At 33.3% G+C, this 19,468-nt stretch overlaps 2 protein-coding genes across 4 annotated transcripts; both read right to left on the reverse strand.

Moving 5' to 3' along the window:
- Positions 1-1,485: 1,485 nt before the first annotated feature.
- LOC106661770 (NADH dehydrogenase [ubiquinone] 1 beta subcomplex subunit 10-like) lies at positions 1,486-1,918 on the reverse strand. The gene is made up of 2 exons (XM_014385389.2): positions 1,722-1,918; positions 1,486-1,653 (listed from the first exon to the last, which is right to left on the reverse strand). Exons 1-2 carry the CDS (start codon positions 1,813-1,815, stop codon positions 1,514-1,516), a joined length of 234 nt encoding a protein of 77 aa, XP_014240875.1. The 5' UTR covers positions 1,816-1,918; the 3' UTR covers positions 1,486-1,513.
- A 5,220-nt stretch (positions 1,919-7,138) lies between these two features.
- LOC106661767 lies at positions 7,139-19,086 on the reverse strand. 3 transcript variants are annotated; one of them, XM_014385385.2, is made up of 9 exons: positions 18,823-19,086; positions 15,700-15,912; positions 15,479-15,646; positions 15,321-15,421; positions 14,020-14,122; positions 13,647-13,912; positions 13,413-13,587; positions 13,192-13,317; positions 7,139-7,356 (listed from the first exon to the last, which is right to left on the reverse strand). In XM_014385385.2, exons 1-9 carry the CDS (start codon positions 18,904-18,906, stop codon positions 7,216-7,218), a joined length of 1,377 nt encoding a protein of 458 aa, XP_014240871.1. In that variant the 5' UTR covers positions 18,907-19,086; the 3' UTR covers positions 7,139-7,215. The 3 variants fall into 3 exon arrangements, with proteins under 3 accessions (XP_014240871.1, XP_014240870.1, XP_014240872.1); XM_014385384.2 differs by lacking the exon at positions 7,139-7,356 and adding an exon at positions 11,187-11,703 and having other exon boundaries at positions 18,823-19,085; XM_014385386.2 differs by lacking the exons at positions 7,139-7,356; positions 18,823-19,086 and adding exons at positions 11,187-11,703; positions 18,493-18,692.
- Positions 19,087-19,468: the final 382 nt, after the last annotated feature.

Genomic DNA, 19,468 nt, shown 5'->3' on the forward strand with positions numbered 1-19,468 from the left:
AAAAAAAAAAAAAAAAAAAAAACTTTTTTCACCCCTTTAATACTGAGTATTCCACCTCTGGCACTAATCACATCCATTATAAGCCTTTGCATTACTTGGAAAAAAACTTCGGATAAAATCCTGAGGAATTCTTTCCCATTCATCAAGAACAGCTGTTTTCAACTCCTCTAGGGGTGTTAGGACCTGTGTTTCACCGTCATATTCATCATTAGTTGATCCCAAATGTGTTGAATTCAAAAAATTTAAGTTTGGATTCAAATCTGGACTTCGAACTGGCCACACTTGATTCCAACCTCATTCAGGCAGTTATTAGCAATATGTGCTCTGGAAGCCAGGCATTATCCTACAACAGCAAGAATCTCTCACAAATGTGGGGGGGGGGGCAAATGACATGCTCTTCGAATGTCTTGTAAGCACTTCTATTAAGTTGAGATCTTCCTCGAACACCGACCAATTCGGTGCGGCTGTCCAATGAAATGCCACCCCAAAACATCAATGACCCACCATGGAACTCGTCCCCAAACTTTCAATGTCCAATTCACATGTTTCTGCACTAATTGAAGCCTGAATATTCTGTGGTCCACGAGCCATCTTGAGTCTTCTTCTTACAGTCCTGGAGGAAATCGAAACATTTCAGACTTGTGTGGAGATTAGTGACTGTTAATCGATATTTATTTAGAAATCGTGAGATGCTGTCTGGTGTGATGTAGGTTTCAGAAAAACATTTTCTTTATCGTGCCAACGGTTCGATTTTTATTGAGATTATCTTCTGGGCTCAAAGGTTTGTCTTCTGTGTAATTGTGCCATTCTTGCGTGTCGTGTCGAGAGTCATCTCGACTTGTCTGACCAGAGTTCTTATCTCATTTCTCAATGCTGCGTTTTCATAAAGCCTAATCTAATGAATCTATGACCTCTCAGTCCTGTAGACGTAGGTCGACCTTGTCCAGGCCTGCTAGCGTGACACTTTGTTTCTTGCAGCACTGAAGTACCCTTCCTACGAAGAGTGATTTACACTCAGTCTTTTGGTGACTTTGCGCTGGCTTTAACCTTCCTCTAATAATGTTATGTCCTGACACTGTCATACTCATTCAAATGACTAACCGGAGTTATTGAATAAGGTTTAAAAATAGGAATATTATCAAATGAAATCAACGAAGGAAAAAATTAACTGAAAGCGATCTTTAGGCTTAACAGAATGCTTTTGGGGGAAAACGGGATTAAGCAGAACAAAAGTAAACAAAGCATTATTTACTGTTTACTTTGACTATGATAGCTCCTAATTATCTGTAAATATTAGATTTAATTTTAGACTAAGTAAATCGAGTGGTGCGTTTAAATTGTCCAATGTATTAAAGCAGTTCCACTTTGGCGGCAGAAGCAACCTGAAGAAGCCTCTCATCGCAGTACATCATGCACAATCTGTGCGAGCAGATGTCAGTCACAAACCCAAATCAGCCTCATCGGCTCGCTTCTGCCCCTCGTGTGGAACCGGCTTAAAAGGCATTTTTGAAAATTACTTGTCTCGCTTGAATTGTTGGTTGGCTTCAAATTTACATAAAGGGTCGTCGTCGTAGCACTGGTCTATGGTCGGTACCCTCCTTAGCTTTTCGTGGTACCAGTTGTACTCCTTCCGGTTGGGTTCGACGATGTTCTCTGTGCAAAAGAAACACAATTTGGAAGGTGGTGAAAAATGAGGGCGAATTTATGAAAAAAAAACTCACTTCTGAACCAGACGACCGGCCCCTCGACCATGCTGACGACTCCGAAACAGAATCTCATAAAGGGACTGTCCTTGGGATTCGAGTCAGCGCCCATCCTCGTTTATTCTAGGATGCTGAACGAAAAGAAAAAAACCTGGAAGATGACCGAGGAAGCAATCAGCTGCTGGCCCTGCTACCAAGTACCAGGGACCGTGGCCCCGATGGAACAACCATCGATCTTTTCACTCACATCGACTCATAACGTCAATAAATCGAACGTATTACATCAAAATCATCCAATGTTTAAATACTTTATTAATAAAATGACAAAACATTTCATTTGAAAGGTTTTATTATCGACTAACGATAATATACTAATTATTACAAATGACAACAATTTGACCGTTTATGTAAAGCAAGCTTTTAAAAAACAAAGTAATAAATTGTGCATCAATTCTGACCAGGACTTTGTAAGTACCTATTTATTTAAACGGGCAGATGCCCAAAATACAATACATTTTCCAATTAAAACAAATATATAAATTTTTCCACATGAAAACTTAAATTATACAGCGTCTCACGATCTCTAGATAATCTTAATTATCACTTGTAAAAGTTTGAACGAAAAATAATCATTAAAAACCTATTTATAGAGCATAAACAACATTAAATTTGTTTTAAATGCTTATCAACGTGCAGCAAATTATGTTTGGGTGATGAGATCTTAAGAGGTCATCACCCAAACATTAATTTATTAGTTTTTTGTTTTAAGTTTTTAGGTTCTGTTTATTCATTTGTAATTAAGTAATACATATTACATTATATATTTTTGTAGTTACAGTAAATAATAAATACTTTTTCCACTTACACATTTAATATAACAACATTGGCATTATAGTTATATTATTATTATTGTTATTAATTTGTAGATGTAGATGTAATTTTTCAGGGTATGGTATACTGCGCCCTTTAAGAGCTATTGTATCCCCTGTTCTCTGCCTAAAGCACATCGGTGAGTCCTATTTCATCAAGCAACTTGATTAATAGGCCCGGTTTCAGTGGTTGAAGCTCTTCTATGGTCACATTATCCCAAAACATTTCCTCCTGTGGGCTAGTGTAGCTCCGCAGTTTGTTAGTAGGTGTGTTGGTGTCTCTTCTGCCTCCTTGCAGAATCTACATGTGCCATCTTGGATTGTTCCAATTTTCTTTAAGTGTCCATTTAATCTGCAGTGTCCTGTTAGGAATCCTGTTAGTATTCGCAGTCTGTTCCTGCTTCCTTTGACACATTCTTTGATTTCTTTCTTACCAAAATTGGTTAGAAGATTCTTGGATTGTCTATGTCCAATAAGTGAATTCCAAAGTTCACTAATTTTCTTTTTGTCCTTCTGTCTGAGATATTCGTTAATAGTGTGGATTCCTATGCCACAGAAGGGTTCGGGTCGTATCAGCGGTGTGGCAGCCCCTTTCCTTGAAAGGGTGTCCGCTTTCTCGTTGCCTTCTACTCCCATGTGTCCTGAGACCCAGCAGAGGCTGACTTTATTCTGCATACCTAATATGTTTAATTTGGTTTTGCAGTTCAGCACCATCCTTGAACTAATGATACTTGAGCTTAGTGCTTTGATGGCTGCTTGGCTATCTGACATGATAGCTATTTTCTTGTTTTTGTACCCTTTATTTAGATTGAATTGGGTAGATCTTTCAATTGCATGAATTTCAGCTTGGAAGATACCGGTGTGTTTTCCTATGGGTTCTGAGTATTTGGTTCCGGGTCCAAATACTCCTGCCCCTGTACCTTCTTGTGTTCTAGATCCATCTGTGTACCAGAGGATGGTGCCATTTTTAAAGGAGTTATTTCCCTTTCTTTCCTATTCTTTTTTGGTACCCAGATATATTCGGAATTTTTGGTTAAATTCAAACATCCTGTTCATGTTGTCTCTTGGAGCCATGAGTGACGGATGGTCTTTCCATAGTTTGTTGCTGTCTCTCCACTTCAGTTTTATTCCTGTTGGAGGTTTCTCTCTGATAAAGTTGATAATGGTTTTCTGCGCTGTCCTTTCTACCATGTGATGTAGGGGGATTAATCCTAGTATCTTTTCCATGCTAATTGTAGGACATGTTATTATTAATTTTTAAGGGTGTTTTAACGGCTAAGGTCATTCACGCCCTGACATCCAAACTTTCTATCTTAGGTTAGCTATATCCCTTCTGAGTACTATAAAGTACTCTTACTCCAAACATTCACTCATAAACTAATTTATCCTATTGCCATCCAAACCTTTAATTCATCCTTTTAAAATTCTTAATTTGGAATGCCAAATGTATGCAAAAATCCCATTTTAAATTACATATAAAATTTATTCCTGTTTTTTGATTAGAATTTTGAATTTTTGTTCCATAATTTAAACATTTCCCATAGGCTGGTATGGCTAATAATAATAATAATAGCGTTACCTACAAGAGATAATAGTAAAAAACAAAACAAATAATAAATGTTTACCATAAAATATTTAAGTCGAGGATGAGCTTTTCACCTATTAGGGGAATTCTCCAAGGGAAGCCGCTTCCACCCTCACCAAGTACCTCTGATTCTAGTTCTAAGAGATTAAGCCTTTTTGCAAAAATTGTCCAACACAGTCCAATACTTGCCATTAATATATTCCAACAGAATCTCGCTAGACAGAGCTTCTCTACCAAAATATTGTTTCCTGACATCTGCCAATGCAGGGCTTGAACAATGAAACAAATAATTAAGTTAAATATATCACAACTTTATTAATAACAATTAGCAATATGCTCCATATGCCCTTGTGACATTCCCTTGTTTTGGTATCTCCTCCTATGCTTGACACTAAGGCGCTGTTTTTCCAAGTGTTGAAAAACTTGGTTGTACGTTTAATTATGAATTTTTCAAAGTTTTCTACATACGCCTTTTTAAGGAGGAGTTTCAATTTTAGTGTACCTTGGGGAATTGGTACATAAGACAGTAATTTATTATACCTATACAGGGTGAGTCATTTTTTGACGTACCATTGGAAAATCAACGCAGGTGCATTTAAATCTGACTCGAGGCTTATTTCCTTTGATTAATATGTTAATGAAAGAAAGCGAGACAATTTTCGGTGCACCATTGGAAAATCAATGTGGGTGCGTTTAAATCTGACTCAAGGCCAATTTCTTTTGATTTTAACATTAAAAAAAGGAAGTGAGTCAATTTTCAGTGCACCATAGGAAAATCAACATGGGTGCGTTTAAATCTGACTCAAGGCCTATTTCTTTTGATTTTAACATTAAAAAAGGAAGTGAGTCAATTTTCGGTGCACCATAGGAAAATCAACGTTAGTGCATCTAATTATGACTCGGCACATTTTATTTTGTTAGCCTCTTACCAAAAAATAGGCGAGTCACTTTTCGATGCACCATCCGTTACAAATTAATTTTAGTAGGTTGGAAGGAAAATAAACAAAACCAATATTATTAAAACATTATTCAAACACAATGTAAAAATTAAAAAAAAAATCTTCACAAATTAATTTGATTAAGGTTTAAGAGTATTTTTTTCTGGCAAAGTAAAAAAATTAAATAAACATAACAATCTCCTTTTTTCTGGTAAAGTAAAAAAAATTAAATAAATGTAACAATCTCCTTTGTTAGCAAATCAAAAATGTTCAAAATCATTGTAATAATTGTTCGAACAGACCTCCATTTGCTGCAACACAGTAGCCTAGTCTATCGTAAAACGATGATTGGACGAAAAAAATACTCTTAAACCTTAATCAGATTAATTTGTGAAGAATTTTTTTTTAATTTTTACATTGTGTTTGAATAATGTTTTAATAATATTAGTTTTGTTTATTTTCCTTCCAACCTACTAAAACTAATTTGTAACGAATGGTGCGTCGAAATGTGACTCGCCTATTTTTTGGTATGAGACAAAATAAAATGTGCCAAGTCATAATTAGACGCACCAACCTTGATTTTCCTATGGTGCACCGAAAATTGACTCGCTTTCTTTTATTAACGTATTAATCAAAGAAAATAAGCCTCGAGTCAGATTTAAACGCACCCGCGTTGATTTTCCAATGGTGCATCAAAAAATGACTCACCCTGTATATGTACTAAGCAATCAGAACAAACCTGCTAAGTGATAGAATTAAAACTTCCGTTATATTAAAAAAAAAGTCAAAAGTTACAGTCTAATAACACTAAATTTAATTAGTTTAAGATTAAATCCATCACCTTTTTACATTTATTACAGGTAATTAGGATATATCGTAGTCAAAATAAACAGTAAATAATGCTTTTGCCAATCTGAATTCTGTCTTAGAATAATGATTTTTCAACTCAACATAACTAAATCTCTGCAAATGCAGCACTGCACTTCTGTTAGACCTCTTTAACTTACTAACTCTTAAGAATAGACAATATTACTTCCTCATCTTTTTTATATAAGCTCCTCAACTATATGATCGACTCTCCTCAACACATATTGTTACTCACTTTCAATGTTCTTAATGGCAAAAAGGGGGGAAAATTCAAAAGGTGCGGTTGAGATGGGAAGTTGGTGCCCGAGGGGATCGAAGTCACGATAGCTCAAGTGGTAGAGTAGCGGTGTATCAAGCCAAAGGTCGTGGGTTCGAGTCCTGCTCGTGACATTGACTTTTTTATCTTAACTTAAAACCTTAATTAATTGAATGATATTAATTGGTCAAGCGGACCACGAAAAATAGTGAATTTAATCTTCTTAATTTTTTTAATGTCATGATGATTTTCCTATATGCATCTTTGTAGATTTATATTTATTTTCACAAGGAAGGTTGCTCGACGTGTCCAACCTAACTGATGACACTCATTGGCTCCGTATATAGAGAGTATATAAATGACTTCTGATTGAGAATTGTACATAAAGTATCTGGGTCCCCTGTACCAATTTTTGGAGTAAACAGTACTGTTTTAGTGTATATAGTACTTTATAGATGTCTTGTGTTTCTTTGTGTAAATTGAGACTGAATGTATTTTTTAGTGTAAATGTAAAGTCTGAGAGGGCTGATGGCAGAACATTGATTATCCCACTGACCCTCAATTTGATCAGCTACTTTGTACATTATTGTGGAGGATGTTGGAGGAATATTAATTATTCCATGGCTAGTAAATATGAAAGAATGTATTTAGAGTGACTGAAATTACCTAGCTGTTAATAGCCCCTGGAGCCAAAGCTCGAAAGGTTTGCCCCTAGTCTGCCAACACCTGAGGCTTGCAAATTTACTCTAAATTACAAAAACTGGAATTGCCAGTGGACTGCAAGAAGTTATAGACTTCAAAGCTGAAAATACAATTTTAATTTATTCCCAATTGTCTATCCCATACCTAAAGGAAAGGCCATTTTAATAATAAAAGTTTTATAACAAAATTGTAATGTATTTTTTAAACATTAAATAAAAATTAAACTTATACAACTGTTTGGTGATAAAAAACAATAAAACACTTTTTAGTAAATGCTAATTTCCTACAGCACATGTTACATGAGTTGAATATAAGAAGATTGTGAAATTCCATGAACATAGTTTAGACAGTTGTCAGCTGTTGTGTATTCGTAAGACCATTCTCGATACTCTTGATGGTCTATTACATTTACAAGCGTTACATCCGCAGACGTAGCCTGAAACAATTAACAACAAATACCTAAATGCCACGAAAATATTGTACATTAAAAAACATGAAACTATTAAATCTATTATGTGAAAAATTAATTAATTTACAATGCTTGTATGCCACACCACAATATTTTAATAATCAATTAAATCTCCTTAATCTATTGATTGAGAAATTGTTGTAAAATTGGTCTTAGCTTATAATTAAGATGAGAATAGTGTTAAAAAGGGTTCCAATTGAGTTAAAACCATTTTTTTTTAAATAATCCCAATCCTCCATCAATATTATTTACCAAGGCAATACATGCAAAACAGTATTAGTCATGTTTATATTGAAGTGACAACAAAAAAGGAAAAATCAGGGAATTTGCATTAAAGTTTTTCTAGTCATTTTAACTAATAGGATAGTTAAGTAATAGGAACCAGTTAAGTCTTCGATTAATTGAATTGTCATGTCTATAATGTGTGACCTTCCTAGTTACGCAATCATTAAGAAAAATGAATGTGGATAAGAAAAAAAAAAAAAACACATCAGTGTGTAATTTCGCATCAACTAATTTACATAACTGGAAATAAATGAATAAAATCAATACAACTTACGATTAATAACATTTTATGGAATGAAGTTACAACAGTCTAAAATTATTTGCACGTGAACACTCTGGACGAAGGTGTAGTCTTAAAGAAGAAAGCAAATTCAGTTGTTACTGTCAAGCTTTTGACCGATTTTAACCTATTTGACAAGACAAAATTGATCAAAAGACAGGGAAAAATTGATTAAATTATTAATAATTTTGTACCAAAATTCCAGAACACTGTTAAAGTCCTTCACAATGTTGGGACAGGGTCGGTCTTCAAGGAAATTTGAAATTGCCTGTAAAAAAACTTAAATATTTAAATCTGTAGACATATTTAAGATTGTTTTGTTCTGATGTTGACCTTAAAATAAATCGAAAACTTGGCAGTAACAACTGAATTTGCTTTCTTCTTCAAGACCATACCATGATCCAACGTGTTTGTGAGTGAAAACGTGGTCAATATTTCTAATACTAGAAACTAAAATTATTTGTACTGTTGTAGAAAAATTTTGTTCAACATTGATTCAGAGACAGAAAAAACAAAACAGTTTAATAACTTCAATTAATTATTCTTTTTATCAAAGGTTTTGGTTGAGATGAAAAAGTAAGTGTCACGAGCAGGATTTGTACCCTGACCTTCTACTCAAAACGCTGCTCATGATAGTTATGATAGCTCAAGTGGTTAGAGCAGCTATCGTGACTATCATGAGCAGCAGCGTATTAGCCAAAGGTCGTGGGTTTGAATTCCGCTGTGACACTAACTTTTTCAGACCAAAACCTTAGATAAAAAGAATAACTGTAATAATTATTATAGTCAATTAAGACCTCTAAACATATATGGATTAACAACTTAATAACTTAATAATTATTAATAAACTGGTTTTAATAACACAGCTTCCAATTTATGTAGTTTATTGAAGTTACAGTTTTCTTATACTACTGAATATCATTGTTCCTGTCAGGAAAATTTGTTAAATTAATAGTAGGATAATTTTGGACTAAAACCAAATTATTATTACTCAATTTTCAATATAAAATTATAATATAGAAGGCGGATATAAATTATATTGTGATGATTAATGGAGTAGTGTGTGATTTTTTGCCTTTCATTTTATTTAAAAATAAACGTATTAATAAAAGACCAAAGGAGTTTAATTTATAGATGTATAACTAATTGTGTATGTATTTATTGTGAATGCTTAATGTTATTCCATCTTGCTGAATGTGAAAATACTAGTAAAACATGAAAGTTTAATTTTTAAATAACAGTTTGTTGAACTCCAACAGATGTAATAATATATCAAGCAAAATATTAAAACTTTGCAATCACAAAAGAAAAATGCAGTTATATGCCAGAACCCATGAAACATACACAAAAATCAAAAGTTGAACAAAAAATATACAGAATAAGAAAGTTGCTACATTATACAAGATAAGAATAGTGCTGAGGTGTACAAAGGCCTACAGGATGACATCTGCACACTCTTTACAACTCATACAACTCATCGCCTATGCCCAACCTATCAATATTGTTATTCAAAGGAGTAAAGTATTTTGGTAAATCAGACGGGCAACAGCTGACCTTGCCAGATACTGAGCATCACGAATAGCATAGCTAAGATGTGCTCTGGAAAATCAACACTCGCTTTTTATAAAAAAAAANAAAAAAAAAAAAATGAATGGAGGGAAGTTGGCAAATCTAATGGGAAAATCAAAACACGGATAGACTAGTTCAATAAGAATAGAAGAGAGGGCAAAAGCAAACCTGATGCTTCATGATTTTTATGCATTGCAAATTTTAACAAGACATGAGGATTTCAAAGCAAACCTTTTCTAAGTATAAAAGAGCTGACATCCTCCTCCGTATGTCAAATAGAAGGTATGGAATGTTCTCATGTGTTCTACAAAGAGAAAGGGGAAAACTAGCTTTATTTCCGAACAACTGGCCCCAGACTTGAAAAAGTATACAAAAGAGAAAAGCTGCTGCTTCAGTGCCTTTAAATCTTTCAATGTGGGTCCATGTTTATACGAGTTGGGTAAATATTTCTAGTCATGTAGTTACGCATAGGTATGCATATAAATTTATTATAAAAAAATTTAATATAACATATTCATGTAGCTGTGTGTTATTTGTCTTGTATATTGGATAAATTTTTCTTGTTTTTGCATGCCGGCTAGAGTCCTCTGCATCATTGCTGGGAAACTAGGAAGAGGAAACCCATTAGGATATTAATTAATCATATTATTAAATGTAAAAAAAAGAAAAACCCTTGCATCCTTCAAGCCCTGCCTTTAATCAGGTAGACCCGAGGAAGGAGTTAATTTCACTGCCTCTGTTTTGAACCAAAATTTTAGTTAATTGGCTCAGGCTGCCCACGGTCTCCTTACGGTGGGGGAGGGGGAAAAAAGAGTAATGAATGATACATTGCCATTACCTGGAGTAATATGAAAAAAAGCAGCCAAATATATTTAAATTAAATTGATTTTTTTTTTCATATGGGCTTCTACAAAAAAATATGGTCTTCTAAGTGTTAATTTTTTTGGGGGGCGTTGTATGCCGGCTCTTCACTATGGCATTGCATGGGGGAGGGTTCCTCTACGCAGCACTGTCAGGGTGTTTGAGCTGAGGGGGAGCGTGGGAAGTGTGAAAATCTTTGTGCATTATGTGTTTGTTTTCTTGTTCTTTTAATAGTAATTTGATATACCTCTCTGAGGTTAGCAAGTTAAGAAACCAGGAGACAATGACAAACGCCAAAGCAGAAATAAAAAAAGAAGAAATTTTCTTTTAATGTGCAGAGGGCTGGTGATGACCACTTGATGTCAGCCTATAAATAATTTATACTACTAAATGTTAATTTACTTTGATTATAAAAAATATTGATATTTATAAGAAATGGATATCTGAGTTAGTTACAAAATATGTTTTATTGATGAACATTCTAATAATTTGATGTCTAATGATTTGATGGATTTTTATTCTGTATCCCCCCACCTTTAGGCTGTTTAAGTGAACAAGCAAGTTGATCATTTTAAAAACTCAACAAAATGAAATATTTTCAGCATTTTAAAATAAAATAACTACTGTCAATAATGAATTGAGTGAAAATATAGAAATATTTCATCAAAAAAGTTATCCAACGTATAAAACAGTAATAATTTAACAGTGAACAAAAAAGAGTCTGAGAGTGGTAATTTGCTCTGCACTAATTTGCAATAATTGAGCAAATGAGAGCTTTCGCCAAAAAAACTGAACACAAGAGTTGAAAACAAAAATATATTTAATAAACAATAATCTTGTGCAATGAAAGTAACGAAATCATACATAGTTTTTAAACTTTTGATAACAGTGCTTCACTATTATCATTACAGACAAGACTAGTTTAGAACTTCCATTAAAACATATTATAGATGGTTACATCTAATTTATTTTTATGGAGATCCATAACAAGATTAATGTACTAAAACTAGATAAAAATAAATAAAAGGCACTTTTTGAAATTGCTGTCGCCGATAAATAAAACTATATCCAAAAATAATAAAAACAAACAAAATTAAATTATATCCTACTCTAACCTAACATGTTATAATTAGGTTCACAATAATTGAAAATTAAATTAAAATCTATTTAAAACAATTAATAAAAATCAATTCTTCAGTTGTCTTATTATCATTCTTGTCGGTCGTTATTTCAATTTCTTGTGCCAACTCCAGTTCCTTTTCCTCTGAAACCAGTCCCTCATACAATTGCTCTATAATGACATCCTTGTTGTCCGATGGCTAAAAATTAATTCAAGATCAGATGTTTTGTCTTCGAAATGGCTTCATGTTGGCTTTTGAAGTTAAAATCAGGCTGTTTACACGATTTTAATGAAAATGATCATTTTCTCGAGAGTCTTCGGCTTTAAACATTATCTGGATAGAATGTATAATGGAAAATGTTTACTTCCAAATAACCAACCAAAAAAAAAATGTACAGAGCTGCAACTATATATATTGCAGAACTTATGAGGCCAACAATGTTTTAAATAATTAAATAATAACTCAGTTCATTTTTTGAAGAATTTAGAATATCTGATTTTCTAACTATATAATGACACAATATACTGTTCTAATTCATTGTTTTGGGTTTTAACAATGCTGTCAACAATGTTTTAAATGCTTGCTTTTGTAAGTAAAACGATGTGTAACTGTGGTCTTAGAAAAAACTAACAATTTGTTAAATAAACAAAACTCTTATCCAACCATAAAAGCAAACAACTGAGTGAACGGAAAGGGCAAAGTCCACACAGTCAATTCTTATGATTAACTGAGCGTCAAAAAAAGAGGCCATCCTATAAATATTTTTACTTCCAAATTCACTTTTAGAAGGAAAATAAATTTATTTTCACTCTTTTAAATAAGTTGAGACAAATGGGACACAACTAAACAAAACATTTGAAAGTCTACTAAAATCTATGAAAGTTGAAAGAAAAAAAAATCAGATGCTGGGCATTTTGGAATAATTAAAAATGTACTCAATTAATTAAAAATGTCTATGCAGAAAAAGTGTGAAAATATTCCTCATTATTACATCAGAAAAATATTATTATCACTGACATATTGAATTAGCTAGCTGATTAACACAAGAGGAGGAACTAACGAAATTTAGTTAACTTGTTTCTGTAGTAATAAAAATACTTTTATTACATTTTTCTGATTTTCCATTTAAATTCCATATTTTACACTGAAACTCATCTCTTAAGGGTTCCGGGTTCTAATCTCACCAGCCGAAAATTCGAACCTAGAGACTTACAAATGTTTTTTCTTTTTTGCTAAAACACCGTCATCCCCCTAATACTATTACGGAATCCCATTAAAAAAATAGTAAATTAGAGTATAGTTAAAAGAGTATAGTTTAAAACATATTTTTTCGACTCAAGGAATAATAACAAATGAAAACAATGAAAGGGGCCAAAATTTGTCATTACCATGTATTCAACAACAATTCTCTTTTAGTTACAAAAAACAAACAATTTTACCCTGTTAAAAATTAATTTAATTAATAAAATCAATTTAGATAACTGAAGTGTTCAAAATATTTGTTAAAACCAGTTATTACTAATAAATACCTTGATAGTTTTAAACACCTCAATTATGAAAAATGTAAATGCTGCATGTAGCATACCAATAATACAACAGACAACATGTAAAAATGTTATTTCAAAACCAGTATTATATTTTAAGAAGGGAAATGAAAATTTGTTTAAATAGAAATGAGTTACTCACCCCTTCGACTGCGGGTGAATAGAGAGGGTCTGTAGTTTGCTGTATCGGCTGTAAAGCAAATGAGTAGTCTTGTACTTCGCTCTCAAAAACGATTTGATTGTCTTGTGTCTGAAGATTGTTCCCTTGCTGAAAAGTCAGATATATCAGAGTACAGAAACTGCCTTTTATGCTTTTGAATGTGTTTTGTATTAGAAATTATAGTTTATAAATTTTTTTCTAACCTGATTGCCATTTACTACATAGTTATACACCGGAGGGTAATAAAGTTGTGTACAATTTCTGAAATCAGGCTGAACTTCATTTTGGTTATAGCACACCATTTGTTCCAATTCTGTCTCCGTTGCGCTTAACGTGTCAGAATTGGGCGAACATACAATCGGCTGCTCGATTAGATAGCTGTGGAAAAAGAAATTGAAATAATCTTTTGACTTTTATAATTGAGGAAATGTACACACTTTGTGTTTGGGGTCGGCGCCGTCTGAAAGTTCCCCCTTTCAGGAATTCGCTTCCAATAATCACAGTTCATAAAAGAGCCATCCTGACAGTGCTGCATCGGCAGATAGTCAATCTGATTTGATGGAGGCACATAAGAATATTCCGACTGTCCGACTTGGGGGAATATGTTCAGTTTGGGCAGCATATTGTTTTGGCCCATGTTGTGGTTGGGAGTGGCTCTAAATTGATATCCAGGTGCAATATGCTCATTAAGTTCTGGCCTAGTCTACAACAAACATTAAAAATTATCCCAAAATTTGTAAATATAAAAACAATACAAAGTAACTTTACATAAAATTTAAACGTATGTGATCATTACAAAATAAAAAGTACCTGAAAAGGCCGCGTATCTTGGATTCTGGGGAATTCTGATTGTTTGTACCCAATAATTTCATTCCTCATATTTCCATCAGAAACGCTTGCCTTATTCTCATACCTATGGCAGAAAGTAATTTTTCAATTGATTAAACGTTAGAATTAATCTTGTATGAGCCAATTAATTTTTTTTTGTTTATACTTAATGTTACTAGCTGCCTCAACTAGAACCAAGATACATTGATAAAATGAACAAGTAAAAGGGGTTCATGTTGTCATCTCAGTTTCTTGAGGCTATTAAGTCGGGCAGACCAAACCATCAGAATGGATCAGGATGATCACAAACGACTATAATTTTGTCGTGCATGCGAAAAACCCTATCCCATACATTTCAGGTGTGCTTGGGATCTCGGTCAGTTTGGAAAGACCTGAATACCTTGTGTATTTACATTTGCTCTTATCACTTATTAATTAATCCAAAAATTTTTTTATATTTTTTTTTTATTGGCCTTATGATCTTGCATATTAGCCATAGTACGAATTCTTGTGTTCAAATTGGGGGTTACCGGGAAAAAAGGGCCAGAGGCGACGGTGGGAATCGAACCCACGACCGCGGCGTGAGAGTCTCTCATGCTAACCACTCGGCTACCGCGTCCCCTAATCCAAAAATTATAAACATATGTATTCAGTTTTGACTGTGTCAATACTTGCACACAATCACCAAAGTCTTCGTATTACAAAAATTTCGCTTTGTTTAATAGGAGAATTTTCAATTTACTTTATTCTTTTATCTTGTTTTGTTGATAAGTTTGAATGCAATAAATATGTTTCAAGATCATTTATTTTTATTTGATTTTATTTAATTTTTTTTAACCTTATCAGCAGAAGAGAAAACTAAATTTTTTCATACTAAACACCCTTTTGGGAAAATAAAATTCAAAACGACCCAAAGGGAAATTTAACCTTAATGAAACCCCAATAACTACCACTGGCCTTGTTAGTATACATGAACTTTTCATTGAAAAACAAACCCAAAGTATTTACCCAAAATTGAAAAGACAAATGACGAACGCAAAAGACCCTTGAACAACGTAGACAGAAAAAAATTTAAAATGAAAGACAAAGACAAGATCTCTGTTAAATGACAGTCGTAAAATATGGAGCTTAAGAACGTACAACATACAAAAGAAAGAACTTATTATTTATCCTCAACATACATAGCATTTTATTTTTGTAAATTAAGTGAGATTAATTTATAAAGTAGCTACTGATTGAATTGAATTTAAATAATTTAATTTAAATTTTAAAATGACTGGTACCTTGATTTTGGTGAAAACTCATTGATCACAATTGGATTGTTAAATGGTTCAGTGCCGATTAGCTGATTTGTGGAACAATGGCTAGAATTTGCACCCAATTGCTGCAAATATTTTGTATTTAATTAATATGAAAAAGGGAATAAACTGATTGTATTTACTTGGTAATTATCTCTAGAGAAACCAGTGTCACGCATCTGTTGACTTCTGAGGACGCTTTCTTGCTGTGTTTTTATCATGAGCTCTCTTAAAGATTTATGCGGTAATGCCAGAAGCGAACGCAAATAACTGTCTTGAACGGAGTGGTTTTTCATTTTGTTGATCTGCTCCTGGAAAATCCTTACTGTTTGCAACTGGCGACTTTATACCAAATTCAACATACTTGAGAATCCATTTTATGGTAGGACCTTTTCATGCGGCCCAAGCTGTTTTTCTTTTCTTGAAATATGTTCAAGTGCTTGTAACCGGCATCTTTCCCTTCGAGTTTCTCAGACCTCCGTTTTGCCCGTTCAAGTTTCTGCTCCGAAAGGATCTTCGCAACAAGGTCTTCATTCCCTTCTTTTCGAGCTTGAATTATCTCGAGAAGCAAATGGTGCTGAAAATGCATACAAATAATTTTTTTTTAATGAAAAAGGCTAACTAAAAAGCTGTTCTACCAATTATGTGTATATATTAAGTATTTTTATGGAAATGGCTAAGTCAGTCTAAGCAGTTATTACAAAGATGCAAAAGAGTTTAAATCAAATTTGTAATTTAAATAAAAATTTATCCCTTAGTACTCACTATAACTAAGTAAATAACAATAAATAAAAACAAAACAAAAAATGATTCAATAATAGTGGTTACAATTGTGGGCAGAAATGCTGTATTATCTATTTATCTTTAAAATATTCTAAATAAATGATTTTTAGATAGAATAGGAAATAAGCTAAAAATGAGAATGATTATTCCAGGCATGCTGAAACTGCTTTTCTTAAAGTAGTCAATGTTGATATAAATGTTCTAAGTTTTAAGATGGGAAAAGGAAACAGTAAAGAGCTCATGACTGCCCCTTGTGGCACTCCATTTGTTTTTGGCCAGATACAAAGATGACATTTCTATTAAAATTGGTATTAATAAACTAATAACCTAAATACATATAGTGTTGATTTTTACTGCTCAGTTTTGTTTTCGTTTTATTCTGTTTTAGACTTTAATATACTTTAATATAAAAAGGAGGGAAAATTCAAAAGGTGGGGTTGAGGTGGGAAGTTGGTGTCCGAGTGGATCGAAGTCACAATAGCTCAAGTGGTAAGCAGCGGCATATCAAGCTGAAGATCGTGGGTTCGAATCCCGCTCGTGCCATTGACTTTTTTTATCTCAACTAAAAACATTAATTAATTGTAATATATTAATTGGTCAAGCGGACCACAAAATTAGTAACTTTAATATACTTTTATATATGTTTTGTTTTATGTATTTTTCATATTCTGTCTATTTCTGTTCATGTTCTGTGTATGTATTTTTCATATTCTGTTTATTTCTGTTCATGTTTTGAGTATGTATTTAGTGTATTATTTAGTTTTTGTTATAAGTATTACATTTTTTATATCATTTTATTTATTTAGATTAATGAATTTATATGTTTACTTGTAGTATTTATGTAATAATTAATTGAAACTCCATCAGATAGTCACCTTGCCTAATTAAGTTTATTTTCTTGTTTGAATTGTTTATATTTTTCAAGTGTTGGTGCAATAAACTTTATTATAACCTAAGTACTGATTACTGATTTATACAAGCTAAAGGTTTGCACATGCATGTCTTATACAGAGTGAGCGCATCCCTTCTTGCAGGCCACCCGCAATTCTAGCTTTTGTATTTTAAAATGAATGAAGCTCAAGAATCATCCACCCTGGGTGTTAGCAGTTTGGGATCAGACAGTCTTATCCGTCCAGCCACCACAGTTGGGCTCCAGACCCACTTGCACTCTCACTCACTATAAATACATTCTTTCATATTTACATGCCATTCACTTAGGGTGGTGGAATACTTGATATTCCTCCATCACCCTTCACAATGGGAAAAAGTGAATAAAAAGTGTTTTACGCAGAAAACAAATACTTTGAGTGAGCAGAAATACTTTGATTGAATATAAAAATATTTTTTTGCATTGTATAAATTCACTTTTTTTCCACATCCTACAAGTATTTGTTAAATTTAAACAATGTTTGTAAATCCCAGGCCCTGAAGATGATCTCAATAAAGATTGAAACGTTGGCACGATAAAGAAAATGTTTTTCTGAAACCTACATCACACCAGACTGCATCTCACAATTTCCGAATAATCATTTACTAACTGTCACTAATCACCACACTTCATAATAATGTATAAACTAATCAAATTGAGGGTCAATGGGATAATCAATGTTGTCCCATCAGCCCTCTCACACTACACATTTACACTAATAAATACATTCAGTGTCAATGTACACAAAGAAACACAAGACGAAATGTCTATAAAGTACTGTATACACTAAAAGAGTACTGTTTCCTCCAAAAATAGGAACATGGGACCCGGATACTTTATGTACAATTCTCAACCGGGTGGCATTTATATATACTCTCTATATATGGAGCCAACGAGTAGCATTCTTCAGTCAGAGGGACACAACCATTCACTCAGGATGGTGGAATACTTGATATTCCTCCATCACCCTCCACTTGTATTATGTAGAAGGATCAATGGGGTACTCAATATTACACCATAGATCCGCTCACACTACATATTCACGCTAATAAATTCATTCACTCTCAGCACACGCCTGGGACACAAAAGTTATCAGTATTATATGCAATACCTGCACACTTGTTGTTTTTCAATTATTGATTGAAGGATTTTTTTAACATTTAAGCAATAAAAGGGTTGTTTCCTTTAAAAATAGAAACGGGAGACCCATATACTCGCTGTCGTGCTCAAGCACGATTCTCATTTATTTGTTATTATTTGTTAATTAATAATAATATAAAGCAAGTTAGTTTAGTTTTATAATGAACATTAATTTCGATGGATATGGTAGAAAAGGGTTGCTTATTACCTTGTTGTTTTATATACGTCTGTTATTTTATGTTGTGCATTATAGTTAAATAAATTAAGTCCTTATTTAGTACATAAATTATCAAAATTGGGATTTACCTTCGGCGAATGTTCGGTTTTCTATGAAATATTTGGAAATTTACTTGATCATTTTATCTGGAATTTGTGTCGAGTGCGAGTTAGCGTAGAGTGAAGGATGAAGGACGAAGGACGGCGAACTGGAAAGAACGAATGAGTGAAGACACCGGCGAGAGGCCATCCGCTCATGGAAGAGGGCTTTATTTTGTTTCCCTTTTTCCCTCTGAGTATTAAACAAATAAATAAATAACTGGCGGAATAATCCCTTGGAATAGAGGCGGGACTCTGGAGGCTAGGGGATTGTTAATTGTAATAATGTGTACAAAACAAATGGGCCGGCCGATGGCCTACCTTCAAGTTGCCGGGTAGCTGCAGCTTCTTGGCGATCGCCTGCAACTCCCTGTAATTCATTTTCTTGTCGATGTTCAAGTCCATCCTCGGCCGGCTTTTGAAGAAGGGCGGATTGTCGTAGGACGATGAAAAGGATCGGAAGATCGCCTCAGTCCTCGGCCCGGCCACTCATGAAAAGACATGCAAAACCGGCATCCCGACAAAACACAGTACAGTCAACGTCCAATTAACTCCTTCACACACCTGTTACTTTTCAATTATTGATCGAAGGATTTTTTTAAAAACATTTAATAATTTATAAAGCAAAAGATAACGGCGAGACTTGTAAGGATTCCAAGAAGCGCTTACAGTCTCATCTGTAAACCATTCCATCAAAGAAATTTTTATTTTGTAATAAAACTAATTTTTAATTCCCATCAGTACCCATTTTTAAATAAAAAAATCGTGATTTCGGATGATCAACAGAGAAAGTTTTTTTGTTATATTAAAAATATATTTACAATAGATACTGATTAATGCAAATACAAGATAAAAACAATAAATATGTATTTAGGCAGAAAAAAATACAAAAAATATTAAGCTCTGACCCTAAATGCAATAAAAAAATGATAGAAAGTGGCAGCTCAATGGGTCGGATCAATAGAGA

The sequence above is a fragment of the Cimex lectularius genome, unplaced genomic scaffold (genome assembly GCF_000648675.2).
Source record: "Cimex lectularius strain Harlan isolate CLEC.00 unplaced genomic scaffold, Clec_2.1 scaffold228, whole genome shotgun sequence".
Taxonomy (NCBI): Eukaryota; Metazoa; Arthropoda; class Insecta; order Hemiptera; family Cimicidae; genus Cimex; species Cimex lectularius.

What these genes read in the sequence shown, in the direction of transcription:
- LOC106661770 (XM_014385389.2), bottom strand. Translation starts at nt 1,815, where the DNA reads ATGGGCGCTGACTCGAATCCCAAGGACAGTCCCTTTATGAGATTCTGT. An exon ending in GCCGGTCGTCTGGTTCAGAA is followed by an intron (nt 1,654 to 1,721) that starts GTGAGTTTTTTT and finishes TCTTTTGCACAG; the next exon opens with AGAACATCGTCGAACCCAAC.
- LOC106661767 (XM_014385384.2), bottom strand. Translation starts at nt 18,906, where the DNA reads ATGGACTTGAACATCGACAAGAAAATGAATTACAGGGAGTTGCAGGCG. An exon ending in GCGCCGACCCCAAACACAAA is followed by an intron (nt 13,588 to 13,646) that starts GTGTGTACATTT and finishes CTTTTTCCACAG; the next exon opens with CTATCTAATCGAGCAGCCGA. An exon ending in ATTCACCCGCAGTCGAAGGG is followed by an intron (nt 11,704 to 13,191) that starts GTGAGTAACTCA and finishes ATTAATTTTTAG; the next exon opens with CCATCGGACAACAAGGATGT.